Source organism: Gossypium hirsutum, chromosome A08, assembly GCF_007990345.1.
Source record: "Gossypium hirsutum isolate 1008001.06 chromosome A08, Gossypium_hirsutum_v2.1, whole genome shotgun sequence".
NCBI lineage: Eukaryota > Viridiplantae > Streptophyta > Magnoliopsida > Malvales > Malvaceae > Gossypium > Gossypium hirsutum.
Window position 1 is genome coordinate 1,800,553 of NC_053431.1, and position 17,676 is coordinate 1,818,228.

General features: G+C 31.1%; 4 protein-coding genes across 5 annotated transcripts; 3 read left to right on the forward strand and 1 right to left on the reverse strand.

Moving 5' to 3' along the window:
* Positions 1–1,005: 1,005 nt before the first annotated feature.
* Positions 1,006–3,507, reverse strand: LOC107926117 (pentatricopeptide repeat-containing protein At5g56310). 2 transcript variants are annotated; one of them, XM_041075562.1, is made up of 2 exons: positions 1,841–3,504; positions 1,006–1,290 (listed from the first exon to the last, which is right to left on the reverse strand). In XM_041075562.1, exons 1-2 carry the CDS (start codon positions 3,308–3,310, stop codon positions 1,276–1,278), a joined length of 1,485 nt encoding a protein of 494 aa, XP_040931496.1. In that variant the 5' UTR covers positions 3,311–3,504; the 3' UTR covers positions 1,006–1,275. The 2 variants fall into 2 exon arrangements, with proteins under 2 accessions (XP_040931496.1, XP_016712409.1); XM_016856920.2 differs by lacking the exon at positions 1,006–1,290 and having other exon boundaries at positions 1,450–3,507.
* Positions 3,508–4,619: 1,112 nt separating this feature from the next.
* Positions 4,620–5,210, forward strand: LOC121204586 (F-box protein CPR1). Its single transcript, XM_041074665.1, has 2 exons — positions 4,620–5,100; positions 5,182–5,210. Exons 1-2 carry the CDS (start codon positions 4,620–4,622, stop codon positions 5,208–5,210), a joined length of 510 nt encoding a protein of 169 aa, XP_040930599.1.
* Positions 5,211–7,646: 2,436 nt separating this feature from the next.
* On the forward strand, positions 7,647–9,111 carry LOC121204863 (F-box protein CPR1). Its single transcript, XM_041075563.1, has 2 exons — positions 7,647–8,789; positions 8,955–9,111. Exons 1-2 carry the CDS (start codon positions 7,679–7,681, stop codon positions 8,978–8,980), a joined length of 1,137 nt encoding a protein of 378 aa, XP_040931497.1. The 5' UTR covers positions 7,647–7,678; the 3' UTR covers positions 8,981–9,111.
* A 3,192-nt stretch (positions 9,112–12,303) lies between these two features.
* On the forward strand, positions 12,304–15,034 carry LOC121204864 (F-box protein CPR1). The gene is made up of 2 exons (XM_041075564.1): positions 12,304–13,460; positions 14,933–15,034. The coding sequence occupies exon 1, from the start codon at positions 12,340–12,342 to the stop codon at positions 13,447–13,449; it is 1,110 nt and encodes a 369-aa protein (XP_040931498.1). The 5' UTR covers positions 12,304–12,339; the 3' UTR covers positions 13,450–13,460; positions 14,933–15,034.
* The last annotated feature ends 2,642 nt before the right edge of the window (positions 15,035–17,676 follow it).

Sequence of the window (17,676 nt, forward strand, 5' to 3'; positions counted from 1 at the left end):
GGATGAACAATCTAACATTTGGTGTATGAAAGAAAATATTTTCTTATTATAAGTAAGCATTTATGGGTATTGATGATGAATGCTTTGCAGTTATAGGTAATATGATTAATATGAAAGAAAAGTTTTCTTTTTATAAGTAAGAAATTATAGTGTTTACTTACTACGCAAATTTTTAGGTTAACTATTTATATATATATATATATCAGTGGGAGGGAGCATTATTATTCAATTGAAAGAAAGCACACACAAAATCGAAATTCCATCTAAACCTGATTTCAATAAGATTGATTCCTAATTAATATTCACCTATCACAAAGGACATGAAAAATGTAAAATTAAAAACAACACCCCTAAAATGGAAAATTATACATTTAGGTCCTTTAGAAATTTTAAAAATTAAAATTAGTAAAAGTAAAATTACACTTTAATCCTCCTAAAAATAATAAAAGTTCGATTTAATCCTTTAAAAAATTTAAAGATATAATCTATTAAAAATTTTAATTTAATTTCGACACTCTAAACAAATTTTCTGACTTCGCCCCGTACAAGAAACTCACTACAAGCTTTTAAGTGAAATATAACATCTATAGACAAGTCAGCTATTACCAAGTGAAAGTACAATTAATCGATAAAATTACCATGGAGCTGGAAGCTTGTGTACCAGGAGTCAAATTACATTTTGCCTTTTTTACTAAGAAATGGACAAATTAGTCCCTGTATGTTAGATAAAAAAGCAATTTGGTATTTCCTGTTAAAAATTTCGTCTATTTCTATCGTTAAAAACCAGCATGGCGAATAGAATAATCAGGCAGTTACACATTATATGCCATGTGTACCTCATTTTGACGTACATGGACTGATTTTAATGGTAGAATTGGATGGGATTTTTAACAAAAGCACCGATTTGCTTTTTGAATCTAATGTACAAGGATTAATTTGCCCATTTTTTTAGTAAAAATGGCAAAATCTAACTCCTAGTACATGGGACTTCCACAATACTTTTACCCTAATCAATTGTTCATATTTTTATTCATATAATAATAAATTTAGTCTATAACATTTAGACATTTTATCGACAATTATATAAAATATATAAACATCAAATGCTAAATTTATAGTGAGGCACCCCAAGAAAATTGATCGTCTGTTGGTACAATCTAGCATCTTTATGTTGTAATAAGGCTTCTGTCCTTATGGCACCTGCGAATTGGTTCTTTGAAACTGCACGACTCCATCTATGGCCTGAAACAAGCACCACAAGCTTGGCATCTAGAGCTAAGTAGTTTTCCTCTGCAATATGATTAAGAACTCTGTTTCATATATTTGTTTATTCATCTATGTTAAGGATTCCATTCCAATTTTATTTATTGGTTTGTGAATTATCTTGTAGTCCTAGGAAGGAATAATAATATGATGTTCAGTCTTTTCTGGCAACAATTGTCTCTTATATTCGTCTTAAAATATCATGGTCTCGGAATTATTTGATGTGTTGAAGTAATCAAAAGTTTACAAGGGTTGTTTCTTTTCTAACTGTTACATATCAGTATCGGAACAAAAACGATACATCAGCTGATACGGTACTGACTACATTGCTTTAGATGGATAATCCTTTAGTGGACCTGCTCACTGTTCTGAATTGAGAACAAGGATGACATCAAAATGAACTGCAATAACTTATCGATGCTGGTCCAATATCAGAATCATGATTATCAAATTCGTTTATCGGATCATAATGAGCAGTTTTTATCTGCTCGTTCAAGGTGAATAGGGTTCCATGTATTCTATCAAACTGAGGGTGTGATGTAACCCCTGCAATGAATTCATGAGTTCTAGTACTCACCTGAATGAAACTCCAACCCGGCATCTTTCGAACACCTTTGTCTCTCATCATTTTCCTTGCCATTACAGATTTATCCCACCTTCCAGCTGAAGCATATATATTGGATAAAAGTGCATAGTTCCCACTATTCCAAGGCTCCAATTGTACCAAATGGAGCAAAGCTAACTCTCCCAGCTCAGCATCACCATGAATATTAGAGGCAGCAAGAAGTGACCCCCATATAGCTGCATTTGGCTGAAACGGCATCTCACTAACTAGTTTGAGTGCTTCTGCTAGATAACCGGCTCGACCAAGTAAATCGATCATACAACCATAGTGCTGAATCTCGTGTTGAATCCCGTACCTGTATTTCATAGCATGGAAATAATATCGACCCAAGTCCACCAATCCTACATGAGCACAAGCAGAGAGGACTGCGATGAAAGTGATATCATTCGGTTTAACTTGAGCCATTTCCATCCGAGAGAACACGTCGAGAGCTTGTGTGCCAAGTCCATGGAATGCAAGTGCTGATATGATGGTAGTCCAAGATATAACGGTTCTACGGGTCATATTCTCGAACACATGCAAAGCATTGCTTATATTGCCTGAATTCGAATACATTTCGATTAGTGCATTTTTAAGGGTAACCATTTGATCAAACCCACGTTTTTTAACGTAGCCATGAATGCATTCTCCCAATCGAATATGAAAAGCACCCAACTGCGCACAAGCGGAAAGCACAGCCAACATTGCTATTTCATCAGGCACTACGTTCTCCAACTGCATTTTGAGAAATACAGCGATGGCTTCGTCGGGACGATCCATTTGAGCATACCCTGCAATCACTGATGTCCAAGTAATAAGTACCGCACCATCGGTTTGAGTTCCAGGCATACGGCTCAACAAATCCATGGCAGTGTCTGGATCCCCAAGCTTGACATACCCAGCAATCATTGCCATCCAGACCACAACATTATCTGAACAAACAGAGGCGAGAGGCATTTCATCAAACACCTTGCGAGCGTCCGAAGTGCGCGCGCACGAGGAATACATTTGAATGAGAGCCGAAACCACGTGAACATTGGATTCGAGCCCCGCACATATGGCTTGTGAGTGAATCTGGGTACCCAAACTCATTGCCCGAAGATCAACAACCGCCTTCAACGCGAACGGGAAAGAGTAACAGTCGGGCCGCAACCCGACCCGCCCAATGCTTTTATAAACAAGGAGAGCCTCAAAGGCGGAGTTGCAGAGTGTCATCCCCTTGATCATGGTGTTGAAAACATAAATGTGTGGGTGGCTTTGGGAATTAACAGAGAATACGGAGTGGGCATAGGCGGAGAAGCCCAGAGAAGAACATGTTTCGATGAATTGGCTGAGAAGAAGCTTGTCGTGATGGAGGGCGGTTCGAACCATGAATCCATGAGCCGTCTCAACATGTTTAAGGTTAGAGCAATGCTTTAGTAAGAAACCCAATCTCTCTCTCATTCGCTAATGCCACTATGCTAAAAAGCACGCCACTGTTCTTTCTTATTCATGCTGCAATGGCGGACCTGAGCCAGATTATTTGTGCAAGCTTTGGCTTAACGGAGTAATTGAGTGTAGGCTCGATTTCAATTTTGAGATGGGAGTTTATACTTCAAAGATTTAACTTAAACTCAAACATTGGTAGCTTAATAATAAGTGAAGATATAATTTCATCATATAAAAAATTATTTAAATAAAAAATTTAATTAGGATACCCCGAACTGAACTATTTAAGCTTAAACTCGATACTAATAATTAGAGTTACACAGCTTGATAGTAATTATTTAGAATTAATATATAAATTAATTTGTTTAAGTTTTTTATTGAGTTGGTGTAACTCTTAATCGAATCATCTTTTAATTATGAAATTAAAGAAATATCTTCTTTTAACTTATAATTAATATTATAATAATAAAATTTTTCATAATTTTTAATTAAAATTTTAAAAACTGAACACGTATTCAGTAATATTAAAATAAATATTTTTTTATAATATAAAAATATATTAAAATGAAAAGTTTGATTAAGCTTAAAAAGTTTAAATTGATTAATATGCTTGAATTCGACTTGAATGGAGCTGGTAAAGATGAAGCTTAACTTGATAATTATCACCTAGACTTTAAAAACCTTTTCTTCTTTGTTTAACTCACCCATCCAAAACAGAATGGCGACCTCGTCGCATGATACGATCATTGAAATACTATGTTGTTTAAGTGTAAAAGATCAGCTCTGGTGTTCTTGGATGGAGGATCCATATTTCATCAAACTTCATCTCTCGTATTCCCTCAAAACCAATACCAATCACTCCCTTATCCTCCGTTACAGGAAGTTCCAGTTCTTGTCCGTTAACTACGACTCACCCAAAACAACTCGAAGACTCAAGCAGCCATTCGGTGAACAAAAAAAACCCATTCAAATATTGGGTTCTTGCAATGGTTTGCTGGCTGTAGAATATTACTACAATAGAATATTTGTATGGAACCTTTCAACGAGAAAATACCAGGTATTACCTTCCACTAAAATAGACTTTTCATCTCCATCGATTTGCTATGGCCGTTCAATTTATTACGGATTTGGGTACGACCGCGTTTCTGATGACTACAAATTGGTTCGAATGGTCCAATAACTTGGAGAAAATGATGAATATTTTCATTCTGAAGCTAAGGTTTACAGCTTGAGGAGCAACTGTTGGAGAAGGATTAAGGATTTCTGCTTTTATCTTATTTTCTATCGAGAATTAGGGTTTTTGGCTAACAATGTTTTACATTGGATGGTTTTTAAAACTCGCGAATCGAGTAATAGAAACCTTGTTGGTTTTGATCTTCGGAGCGAGGAATTCCGTTTAGTTGAATTGCCGGATTTTTGTTTAGATGAGAATATCTATTTCGACGTAAAAGCCATGGGAGGTTACCTTTGTTTGACTGCAACTCATAGGGAATTGAATGATGTTGTGGTTGATGTATGGATAATGAAGGAATATGGGGTTAAAGAATCTTGGGTTAAATTGATGTCGTCTACCCAACCTGACCTTCTTCCAGGTTCTCCATTTGAAGTACCTTTGGCTTTTTCAAAGAATGGTAACAAAGTATTATTCCACAATAAATACAGTCGGGGCAACAGGGACAGTCTTGTGTGGTATGATTTGGGAAGCAAAAGGGTTGAGAAGGTTGGGATTAAAGGTGTTCCAGTTGTCTATGATGTGTACTTGTATGTTGAGAGCCTTTTCCCTGTTAATAAGAAGCCCCATAGAGGTAATTTTTCTTTACGTAATTGCTTTCTTTTATGGAAATATGTGTTGGAATATGAATTTCTATTTATGTTTCTTTTTGCAGAAATTAAAATAAATGTCTTTAAAATCTAACTATAACAATGATTAATTTTTTTGTTTGAATGACAGTTCGAGAAAAATGTACTTATACATCAAAAAAGTAGATTCATCTAGAAAACTTCACACTTATGTTATAATTAGGGAAAAGATATGAGGGTTTCTCGATTACTTTATGAGTATGGTATTATTATTTTTATGTATTGGACGTATTGGACGATGGTATCATTATATTTATATTTGATATCATTTTTATATTCATTATTAAATAAATTAAATTAACATTGAACAGAAAATATTTTCTTTCATATATACATATTTCTTATATTACTCAATTGATTAAGTGTTTGAAATCATTCTTATTTCTATTATAATTTGTAAATAAAAAATATTTATGATTATATCGTAATACCATGCTGAAATACATTAATAATTAGTGACTAATAGTAGGTGTCATTATTTGTTGATCTATCTATGGATGCAATAATATATATATATGGTAATGGTGAGTTGAATGTGCATGTGGAAAAAATATAATTTATAAATGGAGAGTTAATTTTATTAAATTGTTAAGAAATAGGGCTAAAATGATAAAATGTGCAAGTGTTGATGACTAAATATGTTAATATATCAATTAAAAAAAGGCTACATCATCATTTTTTTTAATGAAAAGTGACCAAAACAGAACTAACTAAAAATGTTAGTGATGAAATTGAAAATTTTTGTAATTTGATAGCTAAAACAAAAACACGCTAATAATTGAGACCCTTTTTATTTTTACAATAAGTATAATCAATAAGATAAGATATTGAATCTAATTAATAATTTTATTTTTATTTTGGTCACTGAAAATGAAATACTTATAATTTTGTCAGCCAACCAAGCATTAAATCTCTAACGACGGTTAATTGTACACGCCACATTAAGTTAGCACTTTCATTTTGGTCACCAAAACAATATTCTTTTTCTAAATATTGGTCAAGGCAAAACAGAAAAAAATATTAAAGTGAAAAAAAATCGAATAGTAATATTTAAGCGACGATTCGATGGTCAATACAATGGTTTAATATCCAACGTTGAAAATAAGAATATACCTTAAATTTAAGTCGATCTGACGTTTAATGTCGAAGATAAAAAAAGAAAGCTGTTTGAATTTTAATTTATAGATTTGTGATGCTTAAAGCGGTTTCATGGAAAAAAAATTAAAGAGTAGAAGAGAAAAGAAATGAAAGCTTTTGATTAATGCAAGCAATGCAAATAGAAAAGATCATATACAACAATAATTTTAACAGGTTAGTGAATGCAAATAGAGAAGATTATATACAACAATAATTTTAACAGGTTAGTGACTTGAATGAAAACTTTTAAATAATTTTATAATTTAATTTAGCGCACGTGATTTACCTTAAAAAAAAAACAATGTTAAGTACTAAGATTGGAGCAGGACATGGGACTGCAAATTTTGCAAGAGAGGAGGATAGAGAGGGTGGTATAATCATGCAATAGATTAAGGCGGAGTTGCAGAGTGTCATCGCCTTGATCATGGTGTTGAAAACATAAATGTGAGGGTGGGTTTGGGAATGAACAGCGAATACGGAGTGGGCATACGTGTTTCGATGAATTGGTTGAGAAGAAGCTTGTGGTGATGGAGGGCTGTTCGAACTATGGATCCATGAGCCGTCTCAACATGATTAAGGTTAGAGCAATGCTTTAGTAAGTAAAGCAATCTCTCTCTCATTCGCTAATGCCACTAAGCTGAAAAGCTGCGCCACTGTTCTTTCTTATTCATGCTGCAATGGAGGACCTGAGCCAGATCATTGTGCAAAGCTTTGGCTTAACGGTTTAATTGAGTGTAGCCTCGATACCTGGCTTCAGCTAAATGGAATACCAATTTCTGAATTTGAGATAGGAGTTTATACTTAAAAAGATATAACTTAAATTCAAACATGGTAGCTTAATAATAATTGAAAATGTAATTTCATGATATAAGAATATATTTAAATAAAAAATTTGATCGGGTTTATGAGCTTTGAAATCGATTAGAATGCTTGAATTAGATTTTGAATAAAATTATTTAAGCTTAAGTTCGACATGAATAATTGGAGTTATATAGCTTATAAGCATATTACTAAATTGGTGTAATTATTAATCGAATCACCAATTCAACCATGAAATTAAAGAAATATCTCTTTTTTTTAATTTATAATTAATATTATTATAATAAACTTTTTTATGTGTTTACAACATTTTTAATTAAAAATTCAAATATCGAATGTGTATTCAGTTTTTTCATGATATTAAAATATATTAAAATAAAAAGTTTGATTAGATTGAATATTTGATTAGGATACTTGAATTCGAGTTGAACAGAAATACAATAATTAAATAAAAAAGGAACTTAGCTTTAAAATCATTGTTTTCCATGCTATGCTTTTCTCTACAGCTAAACCCTTAAAAAACTTTTTTCTTCTTTGATTAACCTACATATCCAAAATCTCTTGAAAATGGCGATCCTCTCCCATGATATGACTCTTGACATCTTACGCTGTTTAAGTGTAAAAGATCTTTTACGCTTTAAATGCGTTTCAAAGTTCTGGTGTTCTTGGATCGATGATCCATATTTCATCAAACTTCACCTCTCCTATTCCCTCAAAACCAATACCAATCGCTCCCTTATTGTCCGTCATTGTAAGTATCAGTTCTTGTCCGTCAACTACGACTCACCCAAAATAACTCGAAGACTCAAGCAGCCACTCGGTGAACAAAAAAAATCCATTCAAATATTGGGTTCTTGCAATGGTTTGCTGGCTGTAGAAGACGAAAACGGTAGAATGTTACTATGGAACCCTTCAACGAGAAAATACCAGGTATTACCTTCGACTGAAATAGAGTTTTCATCTCCACCGATACGCTATTCCCGTTCAACTTATTGCGGATTTGGGTACGATCCCGTTTCTGATGACTATAAATTGGTTCGAATTGTCCAATTACTTGGAGCAAATGATGAATATTTTCATTCTGAAGCTAAGGTGTACAGCTTGAGGAGCAATTTTTGGAGAAGGATTAAAGGTTTCTGCTTTTATTTTATTTCCTATCGACAATTAGGGTTTTTGGCTAACAATGTTTTACATTGGATGGTTTTTAAAACTCCCGAATCGAGTAGTAGAAACCTTGTTGGTTTTGATCTTCGGAGCGAGGAATTCAGTTTAGTTGAATTGCCAGATTTTTGTATAGATGAGAATATCTATCTCAACGTAAAAGCCATGGGAGGTCACCTTTGTTTGACTTCAACTTACTGGGAATTAGGTGATATTGTGGCTGATGTATGGATAATGAAGGAATATGGGGTTAAAGAATCTTGGGTTAAATTGATGTCGTCTACCTATCCTGACCTTATTCCAGGTTCTCCATCTGAAGTACCTTTGGCTTTTTCAAAGAATGGTGACAAAGTATTATTCCACCTTAAATTCAATCGGGACAAAAGAGACAGTCTTGTGTGGTATGATTTGGGAAGCAAAAGGATTGAGAAGGTTGGGATTAGAGGTGTTCCAATTGTCTATGATGTGGACTTGTATGTTGAGAGCCTTGTCCCTCTTAATCAGAAGCCCCCCAGAGGTAATTTTTCTTTATTTAATTGCATTCTTTTATGGAAATTTGTGTTGTATTTCTATTTCTATGTTGCAATATGAATTTCCATTCATGTTCCTCTTTCTAGAAATTAAAATAGATGTCTTAAATATCCTACTATAGTACTGAATAATATTTTTTTTTAAATGACAGTTCCGAGAAAATGTACTTCTACATAAAAAAAACAGTTTCGTCCAGAGAAAGAGGTAAATGTTAAACGAAATGTGTTATCATTATTTTTATGTTTTGGAGTATGTTATTATTATATTTATATTTAGTGTTATAATTAAAAATCCAAAAATTGAATATGTGTTCAATAATATTAAAATACAAGTTTGTTATCATTTCTATATTCATTATTAAATAAATTAACATTGAACAGAAAATATTTTCTTTCATCCAAGTACTGTATGCGATAAAATCTAGTATATATATGTGGACCAAATTTATATAATTTGTAAATGAGGAGGGTTAATTTTATTAAATTGTTAAGAACTAGGATCAAAATGATAAAATGTGTAATTGTCGATGACTAAATGTGTATGTGGACCAAATTTATATAATTTCTAAATAAGGAGGGTTAATTTTATTAAATTGTTAAGAACTAGGATCAAAATGATAAAATGTGTAACTGTTGATGACTAAATGTGTATGTGGACCAAATTTATATAATTTGTGACTAAATGTGTATGTGGACCAAATTTATATAATTTCTAAATAAGGAGGGTTAATTTTATTAAATTGTTAAGAACTAGGATCAAAATGATAAAATGTGTAACTGTCGATGACTAAATGTGTATGTGGACCAAATTTAAATAATTTGTAAATGAGGAGGGTTAATTTTATTATTAAATTGTTAAGAACTAGGACCAAAATGATAAAATGTGTAACTGTCGATGACTAAATGTGTATGTGGACCAAATTTATATAATTAGTAAATGTGGAGGGTTAATTTTATTAAATTATTAAGAATTTAGACTAAAATGATAAAATGTGTAAGTGTTGATGACTAAATGTGTTAATATATCAATTAAAAAAAAGCTAAATCGTCATCCTTCTTTAATGGAAAGTGATCAAAACAGAACTAACCGAAAATGTTAGTGATGAAATTGAAAGTTTTTGTAATTTGATAGCTAAAACAAAAACACCTTAATAATTGAGACCCTTTTTGTTTATACAATAAATATAATCAATAAGATAAGATATTAAATCTAATTAATAATTTTATTTTTATTTTGGTCACTCAAAATGAAAATACTTGCTATTTTGTCACCCGACTTTTAAAATATTTTTATTTTAGTCACCCAAACGTTAAATCTCTAACGACGATTAATTATACACGCCACATCAAGTTAACACTTTCATTAATTGTCGAAATGGGCTCAAGGGTGGTTCATAACTGGATTTTGGACAAAAAAGGAGACCATGGTCGAAACAAGCTACATTTGCAGTCTTAGAAAGGTGGATTGCCTGTGTTGGAAAGATATCGTTTTCAATAGCTAATCTGAATGGTAATAAAATGGCAGAAACACTAGCATCTGCTGGAATGAGTAGGCCATGTTTGTTTAAGGCTTGGTGGTGAGTTGGTCTATTTTTTTTAGGATGTTTGAGAATATGGGTTTGCTGTTGTATGAGTCTATATGGTGTTTCAATGTTTGGTTGTTGTTTCTTTTAATCAGAGAGAGATACTTTTTGAGGGGATTTCAGTTTGTTTTGTGTTTGGATGGGCTTTGTTTTGTGAGTGGTTTTTGATTTTCAGGGTTGTTTGATTGATTGGGGGTAGGTGTGTTTTAGTATGTTATTTACTTCGTTGTGGTAGTGTTCTACCATTATTGAGAAAAAAAAAATTGATCGAGGCAAAAAAAAAGATTAAAGTGAAAAAAAGTTTGAATAGTAATCTTTAAGTGACAATTCGACGATCGGTACAGTAGATTAGTACCTTTCGACGAGTAGAAGAATATACCTTAAATCCAGGTTTGTCGGACGATCAATGTCGAAGATCAGAGAAGAAAGGTATTTGAATTTTAATTTATAGATTCGTGATGCTTAAAGCAGTTTCATGAAAAAAATTGAACAGTACAAGAAAAATGGAATAAAAGCTTTCGATTGGTGCAAACAATGCAAACAGAGAAGGCCATATACAATAATGATTTTAACAAATTAGTGACCTGAATGAAAACTTTTAAATAATTCTATGATCATTTTATAATTCAGTGATCAAAACGTAAACTTGTTAATAATTTAGTGACCTTTAAGTGTGGATTACCCTAAAAAACAAGATTAAGTACTAAGATTGAAGCAGGACATCGGATTGCAAATTTTGCAAGAAAGGAGGATAGAGAGGGTGGTATAATCATGCAATAGCTTGAATTGTGTGATGAACTATCAGATGTGCAATAGACTATCAGATGTGCGATGAACCTCCATGCCTACAAAATAATTGAGTTTACCCAAATCTTTCAGCGAGAATCGCTCATGTAGAGCTGAGATGATGGAATCAACATCGTGCAAGCTGCCACCTGTTACAATGATATTGTTAACATAAACTGCTAATTAAAGTTGACTAGCCTACTCCAAATCGTTAATGAATACTGAGGAATCAGTCTTGGAAGCTTGAAACCTGAGATACCTAACAAGAAACGAAGTCAGCTTCTCAAACTAAGCTCGTGGAGCTGGCTTGAGCCCATAGAATTACTTGTGTAGTCGACAAACCAGTGGAACACCACGCTCATCACATTGCTCAAAACCCGGAGGTTGATCCATATATATTTCCTCAGTAAGATCTCCCTTCAAGAAGGCATTATTAATATCAATTTGTCTGAGTTGCCAATTGTTAGTCAATGCCAAAGACAACAAGACACACATTGTAGGTTGCCTGATGACTAGACTAAATGTTTCTTTATAATCAAAACCAGCAACTTGAGAAAACCTTTTCACCACCAACTGAACTTTGCGACGGGCGAGCGACCCATTTGCATTTTTCTTTGTCTTAAAAATCCATTTGCAACCAACATTGGTTCTATTATTCAGAAGAGAAACCAAACTCCAAGTTCCATTGAAGATGAGTGCACAGGTTATGGCCCCTTGAGCCAAGGGTGCAGCTACCACCATGCACAACACCAGCATACATGCAAATTAAATACTAGCTTTTTTAGTGAAACAGGTTGCGAATGTCCTTCGGTATATAAGAGGATTTAAACAAAAGTATGAGGTCTAAAAGATAGGCTTGAACAAAAAAATAACCTCCCTTTAAATATGGGTCAAACTTAAACTTTAATATTCAAGTCTCTTGGCAAAATCGTCATTTAGTAACTTTTTAAAATTGAGTTATTAAAGTATAAAATTTTTAATAGTTTAGTGACATTAAATGTAATTTAACTATAATTTTAAAACAATTTTAAAAAAAATAAAAATGTAATAATTAAATAAAAAAGAAACTTACCTTTAAAAACATTGTTTTTCACGCCATGCTTTTCTCTTATACTTTAAAAAAACATTTTCTTCCTTGTTTACCCTTAGCCATCTGAAAACCCTAACAATGGCCAGACTCCCACATGAAATGACCAGTGATATACTATGTCGATTAAGTGTAAAAGATCTTCTACGCTTCAGGAGCGTTTCAAAGCCATGGTGCTCTTCGATCGAAGACCCATATTTCATCAAACTCCACCTCTCCCATTCGCTCAAAACCAATACCAATCACTCTCTTATTCTCAGTCACTGGGAGGACCAGTTCTTCTCCGTCAACTGCGCCCTATTCGAAACTACCCAAAGACTCAACCACCCATTCGGTGAACAAAGAAAAACCCTTCAAATATTGGGTTCTTGCAATGGTTTGCTGGCTCTAGTAGACGACAAGGATAGAATATTTCTATGGAACCCTTCAACGAGAAAATCCCAGGTACTACCTTTCAATGAAATAGGGTTCTCATCTCCATCTTCAACTTATTATGGATTTGGGTACGATCCCATTTCTGATGACTACAAATTGGTTCGAATGGTCCAATCACATGGAAACAATGATGAATATTTTCATTCGGAAGCTAAGGTTTACAGCTTCAGGAGCAACTGTTGGAGAAGGATTAAGGATGTCTGCTTTTATCATAAGTTCAGTCGAGAATTTGGGTTTTTGGCTAACAACGCTTTACATTGGATGGTTTTTAAAACTCCCCAATCGCGTAAGAAAGAGCTTGTTGGTTTTGATCTGGGGAGCGAGGAATTCCGTTTCCTTGAATTGCCGGATTGTTGTTTAGATAAGGTTTTATGGTTTCACATAAAAGCCATTGGGGGTGACATTTGTTTGACTTCAACTTATAGGGAAACCGATAATGTTGTGGTTGATGTATGGATAATGAAGGAATATGGGGTTAAACAATCTTGGTTTAAATTGATATCATGGAAGGAACCCCACTTTATGCCATGTTCTACAGTTGCATTACCTTTGGCTTTTTCAAAAGATGGTTACGAAGTTTTATTCTTCATTGGATACAAGCGGTTTAATTGGGGGAGAAGGGTCGACAGTTTTGTGTGGTATGATTTGAGAAGCAAAGTGGTTGAGAATGTTGTGATTAGAGATATTCCAACTTCATTTGAAGTGAACTGGTATGTTGACAGCCTTGTCCCTCTTAATAGTAATGCTCAACAGTGATGTCCCCAGAGGTAAATTTTCTTTATTTAACTGCATTTTTTTATGCTCATGGTTTTGCACTTATATTTGTATGCTGCAATTTGAATTTCTAAATATATTATTGGTTTTTAGGTTATTAGGTAATGTTTAATTGGTTTCTCGATTTAATTGGTCTGTATTTATTTGTGAGTCAATTGGTTTAGTGTTTCTTCTTGAATCGATATCCTAAAAATTAATTTAATTTCTTTCATTTATGTATTAATATGTGTTGCATTTCTCTTTGTATGTTGCTATATGAATTTCCATTTAGTGTTTTCAAATTTTTTATCTAACAAAACTGCTATGATAGGTATATCATGTCCTTTTCTAAATAAGGCTCTAATTGTTATCATAATTATACCTAAATGTATATATCTAACTTGAGGGTATTTCTTTTTAATCTTCTTAATTTTTTCTTTAGTAAATAATGGAATTTCTGTTAATCCATCTCTAGTATCCTTAGCGACTGTGTTGCCACTAATCTTTTCTATATGTTTTTGACTCCATATTTTAAACTTAGATATTTTATATATTTCTTCTTTAGAAATGTGATTTTTATTTATTTTTCTATCATTTCATCAAAAAAGTCTTTTTCTTCTCCAATAAAATTTCCTAATTTTATGTCTTATTGTTCAGACTTAGGAATTTCTTCTAATTGATTTTTAGAACTACTTCCTACATTAAACATAAATATATATTCTTCTTCATCTGAATCTGAATCAGAATCTGTTTCTGATATTAACTCATATAATATTTCTTCAGGATTTATTTCCTCTTCATAACAAATTTCTAAATCTTGTTCTTCAAGACTTTTAATCATCTTTTTAGCACTTTTTCCTTTATTAGGACAGTTTGGTGCTATATGGCCTTCTTCATCACAAATAAAACATTTACATATCTGTTTTTTAGATTTTTTAGAAGTTTTTTTCTAACAAAATTTTTCTTTTTCTTATTATTACCAGTATATTTTTTATTTCTTGGTTTCCACCTAATAAATTTATATTTTCTATTCTTTTTATGTTTTTTATAAGTATTAGGACGTGTTGTTTTACATCCAAATTCCCATTCATTTTTTAGAATTTTTGTACAATGACTATAAGTTAATTTATTTTTTACTTGTTTAGCCGCTTTAGTTTGTAGACAATGTAGAGTTATTCTTTCTCTTGCAAAATTAATTCTATTTCCTATAGAATCTATATTTTCTTTTGCTATTCCTGATTCTTTACTATGTTTATCTAAATAAGACACATATTTTTTTATACATATCTCATCCCATGGCGGGGGTAGTTTATGAAAATATTGGTTTTTTCCAAAATTCTATATTTTCATTTTTTAATTTTTGATATTCATGAAGAAATTTTTTAAAAAATTCTTCTAGATATCTAATATCACATAATTTAATTTTTGACAAGGTATAACTAGCTATACTATCTTGATCTTATATTGGGTTTTTCTATGTTGTTAGGGATGATTTTTTGTCCAAGAAGCTTCAGTTGGTGTTATAATTAGAAAAAGGATATGAGTTAATTAAATGTTAAACAAAGTTGTATTTTTAATTTATATTTTTATGTATTGAAGACTCGTATCATTATATTTATATTTATATTTGGATGTTGTTGTAATTAATTCCAATTAATGGAAGAATTGGTTTAGTTTGATCTGATAATATATTATTGGTTTTCATGTTATTAGGTAATGTCTTTAGAACTGGATTACTAGTCGAACTAATCATGTCATCAATTCCAATTAATGGAAGAATCGATTTGGTTTGATTTGAATCGAACCAATCATGTCATCAATTCCAATTAATGGAAGAATTGATTTGGTTTGATTTGAATCAAAGTTTATGCATTATTGATATTTATTCTTAATTGATATTGTTTGGAATTTGGATAATTTGTATATTGTTTTTCAATATAATTTGGATAATTTGGTTTGATTTGAATCAAAGTTATAAGTTCGTTTTTCAATTATTTTGTGAGTATCATATATGGCATATATTTTTAATTATATTTAATTGCATTTTTGTTGTTGCTCATATTGATTTGCATTATATTTTTATGGTGCAATTTTTATTGGCAATGTTCTCAGAATTGAGTTAGTAGTTTAAACTGGTTGTACCATCGATTCGATAAAATAAATAATTAAAAGAGATCATAAAAATTGGTTCAATTAGTTTTTCGATTCAATTGGTTTGTATTTGTTTGTGAGTCAATCGATCTAGTGTCTCTCCTTGAATAGATATCTTAATTTGGTTCGGTTCAAACAAACATATTGTTAAAGAAATTATACGAGTATTTTCACGTGATTAACTGATATGAGTATTTCAAATATATTTTTTTTGTATGTATTTAGAGGACCACATCACTATATTGATATTTGGGTGTGCTAGAGAAGCCCATGGTAATCCTAAACCCTAGAAATTAACTTAATTGCATTCTTTTATGTGCATTTCTCTTTGTATGTTGCAATATGAATTTCTATTTATATTGGGTTTTTCTATGTTGTTAGGGATGATTTCTTCTAAAATAGAAACATTTTTATATGATTTTCTCATTTCTATTATTTTTTATGCAATTTGTATAGTAGTGTATATATATATAATTATAATTTAGAAAATTTATAGGAATAGATAAGTAATGACATAAAAAAATCAATCATTTTGTTTTAAAAATAGATGTCTTTAACATCCAACTATAGCACTGAATATTTTTTTTTGAAGGACAGTTTTAGAAAAACGTACTTCTACATAAAAAAAGTATATTTGTCCAAGAAGATTCACTTGGTGTTATAATTAGAGAAAGGATATGAGATAATTAAATGTTAAACGAAGTTTAATTCTCGATTAGTTTACGAGTATCAGATACAATTATTTTCAATTTATATTTTTATGTATTGGAGACTAGTATCATTATGTTTATATTTGGATATGGTTTTAATTAATGGAAGAATTCGTTTGGTTTAATTTTAATTAAAGTTTGTGTATGATGTTAATATTTGTCCCTAATTGAAATTGTTTGGAATTTGGATAATTTGTATATTGCTTTCATTCGTCACTATTAATCTTAGGCATCATTTCTTGTTTTTCATTTATATTTGAGTATCATATATGAATATATATTTTTAATTATATTTATGTCTGGATATGTGTCGAAAGCACATGAATAATTGAAGTTATATAATTCTATTGTAATTATTTATAATTAATACATAAATTGATTTATTTAAACATTTTATTGAGTTTGGGTCATTTTTAATCGAGTCTCTAATTCAATTATGCAATTAAATAAATATCTCTTCTTTAAACTTATAATTAATATTATTATAATAACACTGTTCATGTTTTTACATCATCTTTAATTAAAAATCCAAAAATCAAACTTGTGTTCAACTTGAATAGAATTGCTTAAGCTCAAGCTTAATTTGATAATTACCAAATTAAATTTGACAATGAATGTTTACCCATAACTTTAAAACACAATTAAAAAAAAAATTTCCTTTAAAAACATTGTTTTTGCCTTTTTACTTTTAAAAAAACATTTTCTTCTTATCTTAACCATCCAAAAACCCTAACAATGGCAACCCCTCGCATGATATGATCATTGAAACACTACGTACTTTAAGAGTAAAAGATCTTTTATTGAACACGTATTCAATAGTATTAAAATATAAGTTTGTTATCATTATATATTGAAATACTACGTGATTTATGTATCGTAGGATGATATCATTATATTTATATTTGATGTTATAATTAAAAATCCAAAAATTAAACACGTGTTCAATAGTATTAAAATACAAGTTTGTTATCACTTCTATATTCATTATTAAATAAATTAATATTGAACAGAAAATATTTTCTTTTGCCCATATCACGCGTGCCATAAAATCTAGTATATATTAAACAACACAAATACTATGTCTTCTTGTTATGATTTAAAGTTAGAAACAAATTATATCGATCTCCTGAACATAATTAATGAATGACTTAATTGGACTGAACACGAGATCGATATAATTTGCTTTTAACTTTAAATCAAATTTGTATATAGAAAATACGATTTTTTATTTCATTAATCATACAAATTAGTAGAATAAAACATAAATATATAAATGAAAAGTATAAAAATTTTAAGTTGGTTATGAAACAACATTATTAACGTAACAGTGACTCAAAACAACATTTTTGATAATGTTAGTTACGAAATT